Here is a 16833-nt window from a genome sequence, read left to right on the forward strand (position 1 = left end):
AAGGGAAGCCCAGTTAATCCCACTAGGGGATGGTAAATAAAAAATATATTGGAAACCCCTGTAAGTTGATGGCTACTATAGAAAGCAGGTTCAGAAAAACAAATGTCATATATTAATGCATATATATGGAATCTAGAAAGATGGTACTGACAACCCTATCTGCAGGGAAGGATTGAGATACACATGTAGAGAATGGAAGCCTTGACATGTATGTACTACCATGTGTAAAATAGAATGCTACTATGAAGCTTCTGTATAATACAAGAAGCCCCAGCCTAGCGCTCTGTAACAAGGGGTGGGATGGCAGTGGGGGTGAGAGGGAGGCTAAGTGGGAGGGGATATGTGTGTGTGTGTGTATATATATACATATATATATACACATAGCTATGACTAATTTGCATTGATATATGGCAGAAACCACCACAACACTGTAAAACAATTATCCTCCAGTTTAAAAAAATTTAAAAAAGAAAGCAGGTTTGCTTAACTTCAAACCAAGCCGGCTTGCTTAGCAACAAAACCATATTGCAGAAGCATGACACATGCCCCCAAACAATAAAACAATGGTGGCATGAGACCCACTGCCCACTGAGCTCAGTAAGTTAATGATCTCTAGGGTATGCTGCCTGCACATATAAAAAACAATAATCTGTGGACCTATCTTGACCATGTAGGGACAAGAAAACTCCCCTGCTCAACCTGGAGGAAGAGCTGATGATGGAAGCATGACGTCTACTCAGGAAAGACAAAGAAGTTCTCCCCCTCTTCACTTTTCCTTTGATTATAAAACCATAGCTCAGTAAGTTCTTGGGGCACGATACCACCTTGCCAGTCACTTGTAAGCCTCACAAGCATCCTATTCTAATAAATCACTTCTTATCTATCACTTTGCTTCTCACTGAATTCTTTTCTGTGCTGAGACATAAAGGACTATGGTACTGGAGCTCTTTGGATCCCCCTGAAACAACACCAAAAACGGTTTCAAATGGTGACCATGACAGGACTGTGGTAAGATAAGAATAAGGGGTTGGGTCCTGGTAGGGGCATGGGATGCCATGGGCTAGGAGTTCCAAGGAGGATGCTTCACCCCCGATAGCCCATTTCAGTCAGCCTGATCCACTCTGAATGCTTTGGGCCTCTGACTGGCTTTCCAGGTACAGGCCAGGAAGACAATGGTATGAATGTCTAAAGACAGGAAACTGGAGGAATGGTGGCAATCAGCATGAGTTGCTATAAAAAGGTGGTGTGGATGTTTAGAGATGCCGAAGGGATCTTGTTGCAGGGGTCAAGAGAAATGCCATGTGAAAAGGAAGGAATTTCACTGTCTGGCTTGCTTTGGTCAGAGTTGAATCCTGGCCACATGGAAACATAAAACAGCAGTGAGATGGTTATGTTTGTGCACATCCAACAGCAAGCCTGGGATAAAGCCAGCTACTACATGATGTTACAGAATTTAGTCATCTATACTCTGCTCTTTCACTCTGAGGTTTTCCTTCTATGCTCTGTATCTGTTTGTACTCCATTTCTTTTCCTTTTAATTCCAGAAAACTTTTTACTACATTCACTAGAAAAATTCATTGTTCTCTCTCAGTTTATTTGGCAAGAAACCAGCTAAATTCTGAGACTTTTCTCCTATACTTGATTAAAACTCAAGACTATGTGTTTCTCACAAGGCCCTTGCCTTTCAAGATGGCCCACATTCTGTCTACGAAAAGAGTTTCTTGTTAAATAAATACTCATCACTTTGTCTCTCACTGAATATTTTCTGTGATGAGACATCAAAAACCTAAACTTCATTAAGTCCTGAAACTAGATGTGTAAGCTCCAATTAAAAGACCCTGGGTTCAAGTCCAATCTGGCTTATGGCTGGGTTGGAGTTTTGGGTTATGTGAGTTCAAGTCCTAATCTTGGGTTGTAACCATGGGTTACATGGTTTCAGTATTAAATGAGAAAAATTAAGCTGTAAATCGGCACCCACTTTGTTGGACAAATTATACAAGCCTCTGTGATAAATTAGCCAGATTTATTTTACAAACAAATCAATCTTAACTTGGCTATATTTGGTAAAAATAAAGGCAATTTTGGGCTTCCCTGGTAGCTCAGCTGGTAAAGAATCCACCTGCAGGAGACCCCAGTTTGATCCCTGGGTTGGGAAGATCCCCTGGAGAAGGGATAGGCTACCCACTCCAGTATTCTTGGGCTTCCCTGGTGGCTCAGACGGTAAAGAAGCCACCCGCAGTGTGGAAGACCTGGGTTCGATACCTGGGTTGGGAACATCCTCTGGAGAAGGGAATGGCTACCCACTCCAGTATTCTTGCCTGGAGAATTCCATGAACAGAGGAGCCTGGCAGGTTACAGTTCATGGGGTCACAAAGAGTTGGACATGCCTGAGCCACTTTCACTTTCAGGGTAATTTTAGAGGAAAAAAGTTATGTTTTAATAGATAATAAATTTTAGTTTTACTACTTGAGGTCCATATCTACTGCCTAAAACACACTTTTCAAATAGCTCTATGTTGTTATATTATTATAAAGCTTAACTAAGTTATTAAGGTATTTTAAGCTTGTTACTGAAGCTGATCACTGTAATCTATCTTTGGATAAAGATTAAATGCATATAATTTATAATCAGGGAACTTATATGTTAAAAAAAGAAATCATTTAAAGGACTGTGTCCCACCTAGATAAAAAAACCTCTTACAGGTATTCTTCAGTATATCACGCCCAAGAACACTAAAGGGAATCAACTTCCAAGACTTAAGGTACTTTCCCCTCAATTTCTGAAAGGGCCCCATGGAGGGCTTCCTGAGGCCTGATGTCAGTCTTCCTCTCCTTTCGACTCTTACAAGTGCTGACCCTTTATTTCCAGTTTGCAGCCAGACCAGTTCTCACTCACTGTCACCATCACTGGGGCACCTTCTGTCCTTCTGTCCTATTCCTTTGCATCAGGTTCTCAGGCATTGACACCTGGTTGGGAGACTACTTTGGAAGAGATAACATCTAAAGTTACAAATATAAACCTTGATTAAATTACATGGTAGATTTTGACATGGGAAAGAAACTTTTGGATAGGTAGCTATTGCTCCAGTGAAAACTGCTACATCCATAAAAATAGCTGCTCCAACAAGGGCTGTCTCAAAGGTGGGAGCCAAGGCTACATACAGTTGAGGATATTATAGCCAGAGCCCGTGCGAACCAAATGGCAGCCCAAGCCCAGAGGGCCATAGAGCACACCAGATGGGGAATAATGCTGTCCCTGAGGCAAATCCACAATGGAATCACCAGATAAATTTTACTGACAGGGATAGATGGGACTATATGATTAATTGTTTAACAGCAGGTATAAAAACTTACAGTGAAACATCAATTATGAAAAAGTGAAATAAGTCCAACAGGGACCAGATGAAAATCCTATGTTTTTCAAGAGAGATTAAAGGAAGCTTTGAAAAAGTATACAAATGATCCCTAATCTGCCAAGGGATATGCCCTTTCAGCTATGCATTTCATTTACAGTTCAGTCTGCCTTAGACATTAGGTGCAAAATTCAAAAAACAACTGTGGGTCCTCAGACTCCTTAAGAGCGATTTGCTCCAATGGGCTTATTCAGTTTTCAATAATGCGGATATGGCCAAAAAGGCTGAATGCATCCAGAGGGATAAATGAAAGGCTCAAATGATGACAATGGCTTCCTCCACTCAGAGACCACCAAAGGGGAGGCTGGCTTTTCCAGGCCCATTTGGCTGTGGTAGACCACAAGGCCCATGGGTATCCAAAGAAAATCAGTAGGCCCTGTGTGGACAGAAAGGATGCTGGAGGAAATACTGTGATCGATGTGCCCTTTACAAATAGCCAGGACATTGACAGAGGGAATGCCCCAGATGCCAGAGAGCAATGGGAGCCCCTCAGCCTTTAATGGTTTCACAATCAAAATACTAATGAGGCCCAAGGCCAAAAGTGGCTCTGCCTAGTGGGGCCATCTACATAACCAATGCTGAGCCTCATGTGGACACTGAAGGGGTGAGCCACTTGATAAATTTCTCATAGACACTGGTCCAACCTTCTTGGTCTTAACCCAAAGTATTGGAAACCTTAACAACTATAAGAAATATGTAGTGGGAGTATCAAGAAAGAGACAAGGGCACACTTTTCTGGGACCCCTTTTGTGCCATATCAATGGCTGGTTGTTTCTTTATTCCTTTCTGTTTGTGCTTGATAGTCCTGTTTCTCTAATGAAAGGGACTTATTAACTAGATTAGGGGCCACTTTGTGTCTCAAGGGACAAGGAAGCTACCCTTATCACCAAAGGATATTAACACAAATTTTTTAAAAACAGATTAAATCTATAACTGAAATAAAAGACTCCATAGACCCTGCTGCTGCTACTGCTGCTAAGTCGCTTCAGTCGTGTCCGACTCTGTGCGACCCCATAGACGGCAGCCCACCAGGCTTCCCCGTCCCTGGGATTCTCCAGGCAAGAACACTGGAGTGGCTTGCCATTTCCTTCTCCAATGCATGAAAGTGAAAAGTGAAAGGGAAGTCGCTCAGTCGTATCCGACTCTTTTCGACCCCATGGACTGCAGCTCACCAGGCTCCTCCGTCCATGGGATTTTCCAGGCAAGAGTACTGGAGTGGGGTGCCATTGCCTTCTCCGTCATAGACCCTAAGGTATTAATATAAAACACTGAGATTCTGGGACTAACCAAAAACAAACAGATTGAGGCTTTAAGTGATGGGGGAAATGGTTTAGATCTTCAAAATCATGGATATAATCTCCTTTAACAACTTTTCTAATGCTTATTGCTGTATTTCTTTTCACTTATATCTTTTTTGTGGACTCATCCTCCAGTGTTTTACATCTAAGAGGGCTAAAAGGATGATGCCAACCAGAGTGACATTGACTTGAAATTCTCCCAGTATAGAAGGGACAGTCAGCAAGGTGCTTTACTCCTTCCCTAGACAGGCCTATGCCTCATCTCAGCGAGAAGTAACTAATGATTGATCATTGCCCCTTACGCTCTTTTAAGCATAAGAGGGTAAACACCTGAAGGGGACAATGATATCAACAGAATAAAGGGGCAAAGTAGGTGATTAAACAGTAAATCTCCCCAGGGGATTGTAAGTAGAAAAAATATGGGAGACCCCTATAAGTTAACAATTACTCAAGAAAGCAGGCTTGCTTAACCACAAAACCAAGTAGGCTTACTTAGCAACCAACCAACAGAAGCACCAACCAGCCAGCAGAAGCACAAGAACGCTCCCAAACAATAAAACAATGGTGGCATGAGCCTTACATCCTGCCCAATGAGCTCAGTAAGTTAATGATCCCTAGGACATGCTCTCTGCACACATAAAAAACAATAATTTGTGGACCTAGCTTGACCGCGTAGGGACAAAAAAAGCTCCCCTGCCCAACCTTGAGGAGAAGCTGATGATGAAAGCATGATGTCTACTAAAGAAAGACAAAGAAGTTCTCTTTCTCCCCACTTTTCCTTTGATAATAAAATTATAGCCCAGTGAGTTTTGGGGGCATGGCACCCCATTGCCTGCCTGCTTATAAGCCTCACAAGCCTCCTGTTCTAATAAATCACTTCTTATCTGTCACTTTGCTTCTCTCTGACTTCTTTTCTGCACTGAACAATAAAGGACTATAGTACTGGAGCTCTTCACAGCCTCTAAAACAACATCCAAATGGTTTCATGATTATATTTTCTTTTTTTTTCTTCCTCACTATATGAAAATATATTGCTTTTGAACTCCTAGCTCCTTGTACTGGGAATATCTAAGGTGCTTTTACTTCTATTCCCAGGATCTTAGGCGCTTTACTTCCCAGGTGGTCCTCAATTCAGTTCAGTTCAGTCGCTCAGTCGTGTCCGACTCGTTGCTACCCCATGAATCGAAGCACGCCAGGTGGTAAAGAATTCATCTGCCAGTGCAAGAGTTGTAACAGATAGGGGTTCAATCCCTGAGTTGGGAAAATCCCTGGAGGAGGGCATGGCAACCACTCCAGTATACTTGCCTGAAGAATCCCATGGACAGAGGAGCCTGGTGGGTCCCAGTCCATAGGGTTGCAAAGAGTCAGAACATGATTGAAGTGACTTAGCCCACACACTTAGCTCTAAGATCTTAATGACCTGGATAACCATGATGGTGTGGTCACTAACCTAGAGCCAGACATCCTGGAGTGTGATGTCAAGTGGGTCTCAGGAAGCATTACTATTAACAAAGCTAGTAGAAGCAATGGAATTTCAGCTGAGCTATTTCAAATCCTGTGTGCGGCACTCAATATGCCAGCAAATTTGGAGAACTAAGCAGTGGCCACAGGACTGGAAAAGGTCAGTGTTCATTCTAATCCCAAAGAAGGACAATGCTAAAGAATGTTCAAACTACCGCACAATTGCAATCAGTTCACATGCTAGCAAATTCACATGATCAAAATCCTTCAAGCTAGACTTCAACCATATGTGAACTGAGAACTTCCAGATGTACAAACTGGATTTAGAAAAGGCAGAGGAAACAGACATCAAATTGCCAACATCCATTAGATCATAGAAAAAGCAAGAGAATTCCAGAAAAACATATAGTTCTGCTTCATTGACTACACTTAAGCCTTTGACTGTGTGGATCACAACAAACTGGAACATTCTTAAGGAGATGCGAATACCAGATCACTTTACCTGTCTCCTGTGAAACCTGTATGCAGGTCAAGAAGCAAGTTAGAACCAGACATGGAACAACAGACTGGTTCAAAACTGGGTAAGAATACCTCAAGGCTGTATATTGTAACCCAGCTTATTTAACTTATATGCCTACTACATCATGTGAAATGTTGGGCTGGATGAATCATAAGCTGGAATCAAGATTGCAGGGAGAAATATCAGTAACCTTAGATACACAGATGACACACCCTTATGGCAGAAAGCAAAGAGGAATTCAAGAGCCTCTTTTTCTTTTTTTTTTTTTTTTAAGAGCCTCTGATGAAGGTGAAAGAGGAGAGTGAAAAAGCTGGCTTAAAACTCAATATTCAGAAAAATCAGATAATGGCATCCAGTCCCATCACTTTCCTGGTGGCTCATATGGTAAAGCGTCTGCCTGCAATACGGGAGACCCAGGTTCAATCTCTGGGTTGGGAAGATCTCCTGGAGAAGGAAATGGCAACCCACTCCAGTATTCCTGCCTGGAGAATCCCAGGGACGGAGGAGCCTGGTAGGCTACAGTCCATGGGATTGGAAAGAGTCGGACACGACTGAGCGACTTCACTTCACTTCCCATCATTTCATGGCAAATAGATGGGGAAACAAAGAAATCAGTGACAGGCTTTTTTTTCCTGGACTCCAAAATCACTGCAGATTGTGATTGCAGCCATGAAATTAAAAGATGTTTGCTCCTTAGAAGAAAAGCTATGACAAAACTAAACAGTATATTGAAAAGCAGAGACATCACTTTGCAAACAAAAGTCCCTCTAGTCAAAGTTATGGTTTTTCCAGTAGTCATGTAGGGATGTGAGAATAGGACCATAAAGAAGGCTGAGGGCTGAAGAATTGATGCTTTTGAAGTGTGGTGCTGGAGAAGACTCTTCAGAGTCCCTTGGACAGCAAGGAGATCCAACCAGTCAATCCTAAAGGAAATCAGTCCTAAATATTCACTGGAAGGACTGATGCTGAAGCTGAAGCTGCAATATTTTGGCCACCTGATGCAAAGAACTGACTCATTGGAAAAGACCCTGATTCTGGGAAAGATTGAAGGCAAGAGGAGAAGGGGATGACAGAGGATGAGATGGTTGAATGGCATCACCAAACTCAACGGACATGAGTTCAAGCAAACCTGGGCAGATGGTGAAGGACAGGAAAGCCTGGCATGCTGCAGTTCATGGGGTCACAAAGAGTTGCACACAACTTAGTGACTGAACAACAAGACTGCATAATTTAGAATTTCACACATTGGTATTGAGAGAGGGAGAAACAGGATCCTGGATGAAGTTTGGGGAATAATAGTGATCTGTGTAGGCTGATTCCTTTGCAAGAAGCATAAGATGAGCAGAATACAAGGTAGTTTCTACCCTCGAATTAAAAGAAAGTCATTATGAGTGTATCATTTTTCAATCAAATTCTTAGCTCTGAACACACACATGACCAGGCCTTTTACATTCCATGCTGGTATTTTTATTACTCAAATGGTGATCTTTAAGCTCTAGAGGTTGCATCATTTTCCCAGGTTTCCCAAGATGCCCATGGAGAAGTGTCTGTGTGTATGTATGTGTTAGTTATTCAATCATGTCCGACTCTTTGCAACCTCTGTCCATGGGATTCTCCAGGCAAGAACACTGGAGTGGTTTGCCATTTCCTTCTCCAGGGTATCATCCCAACCCAGGGATTGAACCCAGGTCTCCTGCATTGTGGGAAGATTCTTAATCATCTGAGCCACCAGGGAAGCCCTAGAGGTGTCTGGGGAGGCTGCAAAAAGACTTTTTCTTTGAATACATATATTTTATAAAATATTTCTAAAGGCTGTTTGTGATTTTATTGTTCATAGAGGTGAGGTGATTCATAGAATCAATGAAAAATGCTGTTAGTTTTTTGTTTTTTTTTAAACCAAAATTGTCCAATATGGGAACTGGACTGATTTTGTCCTCTAACAGTGAAATATCTGACAGTTTTTAGATTGAGGCCCTAGAATTACAGGGAGATTATTGCACATTCCAGAAAGCACACATGAACTACAAATTGTTTCAAACTATTGAAATAATGACCACAGAAAGTGAGCATACTTTAAAGCCCTATATGGTGTTACATTTCAGAAATGAGCTGGACTGGAAAATGAAACCAGCTTCTCTTCCTGCTGCTGAGTTTTTCTGAATTTCCTACAAGCTGCTTGGAATTTTGCAAACAATTCACAGCTGATAAAATAAAAGGGCAGTGGAACTGAGTGTCTCCAGTGAAGACCTAGAGGCACTCAGCAGGGCATCACCATCTGCCCCTTGCACTTCTGTAACCAATAACTGTATAATTTAAAATTTTCTTTTTGTCCTTTTAAATAAATGAGAGTCAATTGAGGAACTACAGAAAAGATTATCAGGCTAACTTGAACTTAGACTGCCCCAGAACCTTCTTGGAGGGTTTCATTTCTTCTTGTGATTTTCGTTTATTCACTCAAAGAACATTCACTGGTTGCCCACTGTGCACCAGGCCTGATGCAGGGCACTGATGGCTTGAGGATATGCTCTCCACCCCTGAGGAACTCCAAGAGCCGGAGGGGAGAGTTAGACTTGGAAACAGGCACTTTGAGTGTGGTCTGCTAAGGGCTGCACAGAGGACAATGCAGGGGACTGAGTGAGCACAATCTTCAAGATCAGATGCACAGAACTGGGAGTTTGCCACTTTGAAGTGGAGGGTGTTGTATGGAGGAGAAATTTCCTACTGTTCTGAAAACTGCAGTATTTCAATATAGCTAGTTCTTAGGAGGGACGGGAAGAAATAAATGTGTGAGAAGACTGGAGAGGTAGGCAGGGCTTAGACCACCAAAGCCTTGAATGCCAGGCTAAGAGACTGAAACCTTATCCTCAGGGCACTGGGTAGTTTCTGCAAGGGAGTGACATGTCCAGATTTTTTATTTAGAGCCATCAATCTAACTTTGTAGAATATGAATCAGAAGAAGCAAAGCAGGGAGATTATGAGGGCTATTGCAGACCGATTAAAAATAATGAGAGACTGGTAATCTGATCTTTGGGTCAGTTTTCAGTGAAACTTTTTCAGGTTTTGAGCTAATCAAATGGATCTGACAAACTGAGAAGTAAAGAGAGCATGCAAGTTTAGGGCAGGCTAAAAATCACCTCCTCTAGGAAGCCTTTACTCTGCTGCATGTGGGCAGAGATCATCACTGTTTTGGGGGCTTATAAAGTACTTTGTCAGTTTCCCTATTATAGTGTAATTCTATAATTCAGTTCAGTTCAGTTCAGCCGCTCAGTCGTGTCCGACTCTTTGCAACCCCATGAATTGCAGCACACCAGGCCTCCCAGTCCATCACCATCTCCCTGAGTTCACTCAAACTCACGTCCATCGAGTCGGTGATGCCAGCCAGCCATCTCATCCTCTGTCGTCCCCTTTTCCTCCTGCCCCCAATCCCTCCCAGCATCAGAGTCTTTTCCAATGAGTCAACTCTTTGCATGAGGTGGCCAAAGTACTGGAGTTTCAGCTTTAGCATCATTCCTTCCAAAGAACACCCAGGGCTCATCTCCTTTAGAATGGACTGGTTGGATCTCCCTGCAGTTCAAGGGACTCTCAAGTCTTCTCCAACACCACAGTTCAAAAGCATCAATTCTTCAGCACTCAGGTTTCTTCACAGTCCAAGTCTCACATCCATACATGACCACTGGACAAACCATAGCCTTGACTAGACAGACCTTTGTTGGCAAAGTAATGTCTCTGCTTTTGAATATGCTATCTAGGTTGGTCATAACTTTTCTTCCAAGGAGTAAGCGTCTTTTAATTTCATGGCTGCAGTCACCATCTGCAGTGATTTTGGAGCCCCCAAAAATAAAGTCTGATACTTTCCACTGTTTCCCCATCTATTTCCCATGAAGTGATGGGACCAGATGCCATGATCTTCGTTTTCTGAATGTTGAGCTTTAAGCCAACTTTTTCAATCTCCTCTTTCACTCTCATCAAGAGGCTTTTTAGTTCCTCTTCACTTTCTGTCTTAAGGGTGGTGTCATCTGCATATCTGAGGTTATTGATATTTCTCCCGGCAATCTTGATTCCAGCTTGTGCTTCTTCCAGCCCAGCGTTTCTCATGATGTACTCTGCATATAAGTTAAATAAGCAGTGTGACAGTATACAGCCTTGATGTATTCCTTTTCCTATTTGGAACCAGTCTGTTGTTCCATGTCCAGTTCTAACTGTTGCTTCTTGACCTGCATATAGGTTTCTCAAGAGGCAGGTCAGGTGGTCTGGTATTCCCATCTCTTTCAGAATTTTCCACAGTTTATTGTGATCCACACAGTTAAAGGCTTTGGCACAGTCAATAAAGCAGAAATAGATGTTTTTCTGGAACTCTCTTGCTTTTTCGATGATCCAGCGGATGTTGGCAATTTGATCTCTGGTTCCTCTGCCTTTTCTAAAACCAGCTTGGATGCTTAATAAAGGTTAGCGGAAAAAAATAAATAAATAAAACCAGCTTGAACATCTGGAAGTTCACGGTTCACATATTGCTGAAGCCTGGCTTGGAGAATTTTGAGCATTACTTTGCTAGCGTGTGAGATGAGTGCAATTGTGCGGTAGTTTGAGCATTCTTTGGCATTGCCTTTCTTTGGGATTGGAATGAAAACTGCCCTTTTCCAGTCCTGTGGCCACTGCTGAGTTTTCCAAATTTGCTGGCATATTGAGTGCAGCACTTTCACAGCATCATCTTTCAGGATTTGGAATAGCTCAACTGGAATTCTATCACCTCCACTAGCTTTGTTCGTAGTGATGCTTTCTAAGGCCCACTTGACTTCACATTCCAGGATGTCTGGCTCTAGGTGAGTGATCATACCATCGTGATTATCTTTGTCATGAAGATCTTTTTTGTACAGTTCTTCTGTGTATTCTTGCCACCTCTTCTTAATATCTTCTGCTTCTGTTAGGTTCATACCATTTCTGTCCTTTATTGAGCCCATCTTTTCATGAAATGTTCCCTTGGTATCTCTAATTTTCTTGGAGAGATCTCTAGTCTTTCCCATTCTGTTGTTTTCCTCTATTTCTTTGCATTGATCGCTGAAGAAGGCTTTCTTATCTCTTCTTGCTATTCTTTGGAACTCTGCATTCAGATGCTTATATCTTTCCTTTTCTCCTTTGCTTTTCACTTCTCTTTTCACAGCTATTTGTAAGGCCTCCTCAGACAGCAGTACTTGGATGCAATCTAAAAAATGACAGAATGATCTCTGTTCGTTTCCAAGGCAAACCATTCAATATCACAGTGATCCAAGTCTTTGTACCAACCAGTAACACTGAAGAAGCTGAAGTTGGACGGTTCTATGAAGACCTACATGACCTTTTAGAAATAACACCAAAAAAAGATGTCCTTTTCATTATAGGGGACTGGAAAAGTAGGAAGTCAAGAAACACCTGGAGTAACAGGCAAATTTGGCCTTGGAATATGGAATGAAGCAGGGCAAAGGCTAAGAGAGTTTTGCCAAGAGAACGCACTGGTCATAGCAAACACCCTCTTCCAACAACACAAGAGAAGACTCTACACATGGACATCACCAGATGGTCAACACCAAAATCAGATTGATTATATTCTTTGCAGCCAAAGATGGAAAAGCTCTAAACAGTCAGCAAAAACAAGACCAGGAGCTGACTGTGGCTCAGATCATGAGCTCCTTATTGCCAAATTCAGACTTAAATTGAAGAAAGTAGGGGAAACCATTAGACCATTCAGGTATGACCTAAATCAAATCCCTTATGATTATACAGTGGAAGTGAGAAATAGATTTAAGGGACTAGATCTGATAGATAGAGTGCCTGATGAACTATGGACTGAGGTTCATGACATTGTACAGGAGACAGGGATCAAGACCATCCCCATGGAAAAGAAATTCTATAATTACAGGTATATAATTGGACTCCTCCTCTGAGGAATCTGGAGGAATCAATGTTAGGCACTTTGTCTTATTCATTTTTTTATCCCCAGTGTTTAGAAGCATCAGTAAACATTTGCTAAGTGAATGAAGGGGAGAAAGAAGCTGTGTGATGTAGTGGGAAAGGCATTTTTGCTGATTGTCAGGACCTGGGGCTCTAATCCTGGGTCTGCTACTAAGTGGCTGTGTGACTTTGAACCAGTCTCCTTACAGCTCTGGGTCTCAATTTCCTCATCTCTAAAATGAGAACGGGGCTTCCCTGGTAGCACAGATGGTAAAGAATCCGCCTGCCATGGGGGAGACCCAGGTTCGATCCCTTGGTTGGGAAGATCCCCTGGAGAAGAGAATGGCAACCCACTCCAGTATTCCTGCCTAGAGAATCGCCATGGACAGAGGAGCCTGGCAGGCTACAGTCCATGGGGTCGCAAAGAGTCGGACACGACTGAGTGACTAACACAGACACACACACACACAATGAAAATAAAAATACAGCCCTTCTCAGGGTTATGGAGATTAAACAAGATAACAGAGCTCACCAGCTGCTTGCCCTGTTTGTGCCTGCCCTCGTGAAACAGCCTGGACTGTTGTTCCTGTCATTTGGATCTCATTTGCTCTCTCTCTCCTGGTGAGAGCCGAACTGAAAGCTGTTGCCTTGATGGAGGGGAAGTTTGCAGCAGCAGCTTAACACACCGTCCAGGTGGACATTGTGTTGCTAGTAGGATAGACACCAAAAAGAGGCGAGCATGTTAGGCTAGAGAAAGACCTGCTGTTTTTGGTGATCCCCAAAGCTGAAAAAGAACTCAAAGTGGGGAGATCTATATACCATGTTGAGTCTGAAGAAGCCCTAAAAGAGAGCCCTATAAACTCAGGAATTGAGCAGCATCTGGAGAAATGCCACTTCTATGAAAATCACTCATTCATCTCATGGCATAATTTCTCACTGCCTTGGGTTGATAGGATTAAACCTTTCCCCAAGTTTCAAGACAGATGTAGAGGAGAGATAAAAAATTACAAATGCCAAATAAAAGGAGTATCATTCTGGGGGAAAAAAAAAAAAGTAAAGACAAGATGTTAGGCACTGTCATCTCAAGAGATTATGATCAATTGCTAGTGAAGATGTCTTTCTAGAAGATCCACTAGCACTGTCTTTTTTTTTTTTAAACATTTTAAAGGCAAACTTTTCCACAAAAACTTGATATTCCCTAACTTATAAGGCATGCGGTTGGGGAGGTCCTGAAATCTGCAACTGATAATTTGTAGAGTTTTCTTGTAATTCCATTTATTGAGTTTATTTAGCTGCATGGACTTGGCCTTATCAGAAGACATGTGGTCAAGGGAAGATGATAAGAAAGGAAGAAAAAGAGGGGAATTGAGTTCAGTGATCCTTCCCCAAAGGCTAAAGCCAGTTTTGTGTTAAAGCCAGTGACCTTAAAATAATAAAAGTATGTTTCCATTTTGCAAGACTTAAAAAAAATATTGTGTGCTCAGATGGCACCTTTAATCACGAAGAACTTTTGGCTGAGTTCCAGGCTGATTCTGCTGGCACAGAGAGCTCTGAGATCATAGCCTATATTCAGTGCATAGAAGACATATTTCATCCATCTCTGAAATACAGAGGGGAAACAGAGCATATTAGAACTGTTTCACAGCAAGACCAGACCAGGGTGAAATGTGAAGGACACCTGGTTCATTTGGAATCACAGAAAGGTATATTAATTATAAGTACTTAAGTGGCTTTTTCTTTTTTCGTTTTCAGAGTGTTTCACAATAAACTAAGTAGCTTGCATAAATCTGAAGGTAATCTCCAAGGCAGATTTTGTGATTTACCTAACACTACTTTAAATTTAAAAGAGAAAGGAGGGCGGCAAATGGGAAAAAAATCAGTTCTCAAAGTAGCCGGTGGTGACCCAGGAGTTTGAGCTCTTAGAGCTGAATTTAATCCACACCCAGGCCAAATATAATTCTCCAGGATGGAAATGGTCCAGGGCACCAGAGCTAACATTTGCCAAAAAGCCTGAGGCAGTTTGGTGACAAGTAGTCAGAACCTCACTTCTATTTCTCAACTGAAGGAAAGTAAAGCCATCATCATATGACAGGCGCTTCCCACCATGGCAGGGCACTGGTTCAAGTCCATTTGAAAGAAGTGTGCTTCCCCTTGATTCATCCTTACCTCTTGCATCACTGTTATTCTTCAGAGGCCTCTTATTCAAAGGTTTATTTGTTGGGCAGCTGGGTCATATGATCTTAGGTGGCAAGGTTGAATCACACAGCTTTACTGTGTATGTCAGTTTGGAGCACACATTATACACTTTCCTGCTTCTTTTTTTATTTTTATTTATATATATATCCCAGGGACGGGGGAGCCTGATGGGCTGCCATCTATGGGGTCGCACAGAGTCAGATACAACTGAAGCGACTTAGCAGCAGCAGCAGCAGCAGGCAATGGCACCCCACTCCAGTACTCTTGCCTGGAAAATCCCATGGACGGAGAAGCCTGGAAGGCTGCAGTCCATGGGGTCACTGTGGGTCGGACACGACTGAGCGACTTCACTTTCACTTTTCACTTTCATGCATTGGAGAAGGAAATGGCAACCCACTCCAGTGTTCTTGCCTGGAGAATCCCAGGGACGGGGGAGCCTGGTGGGCTGCCGTCTCTGGGGTCGCACAGAGTCAGACACGACTGAAGTGACTTAGTAGTAGTAGTATATATTTTTTATTTTATTTTTAACTTTACAATATTGTATTGGTTTTGCCATATATCAACATGAATCCGCCACAGGTATACACGTGTTCCCCATCCTGAACCCTCCTCCCTCCCCGTACCATCCCTCTGGGTCGTCCCAGTGCACCAGCCCCAAGCATCCAGTATTGTACATCGAACCTGGACTGCTTCTTTACTACATCTCCCAAAGCCTTAGTTGTGGGGAGGGCCTGGGTGATTGTTCTGTGTATTGAAAATTGAACCCCCACCACCAAACCATGAGAAGTGGTCCACGCAAAAGCTATTATGGAAATCTGAAAGACATTATCTTTTCCACACTTCCTCTCTTCACCTTCATTTTGTTTGGGAATGCACAGGGACACCCGTGAACAAAAATAAAGCAACTTGCCCTGGCTGATTGCTCTGCTTTTTGAGTTATCAAATGTGAATACTTCTGGCTCCCAGATACCACGAAGTAAAGAGGCTGCTGGGAAGCCAGCCACAAATTGGGAGTTGATCTTCCAGCATCTTCTATCTGATGAATGGTCCAGGACATTCAAATTAATGTGCCCTGTCCCAGGTAGATTTGCCTCCTGAATCACATTTGAATTTCAGAAATGTAAGAACGTAAGTCTATTAAGAATCCTGATATGTAATTTCAGCACAGTCTGGTCCATTCCTTCTTCCTGGCTCTTTTCAACCCAGGACTTTATACGCAGTCCATACACATTTTGACTGTCTGCTCCCAGGAACTGTCTCAACTCACAGTCAGAGCACTTTTAAGGAAGGCAGAACCACTTGAGGAGGTTGAGGGTGAAATGTGGCAACTTTCCCACAGGCATGTCAATATAGCAGAACCACTCATGGTAGTTTTTGCTAGGGCTTAAATCAGGTTGTCAACCCAAACACAATAGGCTTTGTTATTCCTGTGTAAAGAGGAAATGGAGCAGTTTTTGGCATCCTGACTGTATTGCAGAGTATGAAAAGCGGCAATTTCAGGCACAACCTTCAAGAGATGCTACTGTACCCTCCACCCCCAGCAAGTTAATTAGCAGTTTCTGAAATGCGTGAAAGTATTCAGCATTTCATACTTTAAGAATGGGGGGAGGGACTAGGTATACGTGGAAGAGGGTCTGTCGGGGGTAACAGAATAGAGCTCTTTTGGCGAGATTCCACCTGTGATTTATTTCGAAACTCACACACGCGCTGTAATTGCAAGGCTTTTCTGTTTTTTTTTTCCTGGCTAGAGCACTCGAGTTGAGGGGCCTGCTGTGGTACTCCACTATTTATTTCAGGTGTGGCGAGTTCCCCCTGGGTTCAAAAGTCCTGATGAACTGCGCAATGCCTCCTTAAGAAGTGCCTCACTGCTCAAGGGAAGAAATCGAGGCCGGGCTCAGGTTAGCGGCCGGGACTGCTGCACGGGGCCCACGGGCATGTCCTCTCACTGAGCAATAACGGTCCAGCAGTTGGCTTTAGGGACTTTTGCTTTATCTGACAACTTATCATGGGGGGTGGGTGAG

At 42.7% G+C, this 16833-nt stretch overlaps 1 protein-coding gene across 4 annotated transcripts in view; it reads left to right on the forward strand.

Moving 5' to 3' along the window:
- The window catches only part of PIK3R3 (phosphoinositide-3-kinase regulatory subunit 3), a 275432-nt gene that overhangs the window by 154185 nt on the left and 104414 nt on the right, over positions 1-16833 (forward strand). Inside the window, exon 2 of one of the 4 annotated variants that reach the window (XM_055585999.1) lies at positions 16627-16710. Coding sequence is in view for 1 of the 4 variants with exons in the window: in XM_055585998.1 (XP_055441973.1) it covers positions 16659-16710 (52 nt within the window). In the remaining 3 variants the exon portion in view is untranslated. Of the gene's footprint in view, positions 1-16626; positions 16711-16833 lie in introns of those variants that run through there. The other 3 variants (XM_055585998.1, XM_055585996.1, XM_055585997.1) reach the window with 3 other exon arrangements.

This window comes from Bubalus kerabau, chromosome 6 (assembly GCF_029407905.1).
Source record: "Bubalus kerabau isolate K-KA32 ecotype Philippines breed swamp buffalo chromosome 6, PCC_UOA_SB_1v2, whole genome shotgun sequence".
Lineage (NCBI taxonomy): Eukaryota > Metazoa > Chordata > Mammalia > Artiodactyla > Bovidae > Bubalus > Bubalus kerabau.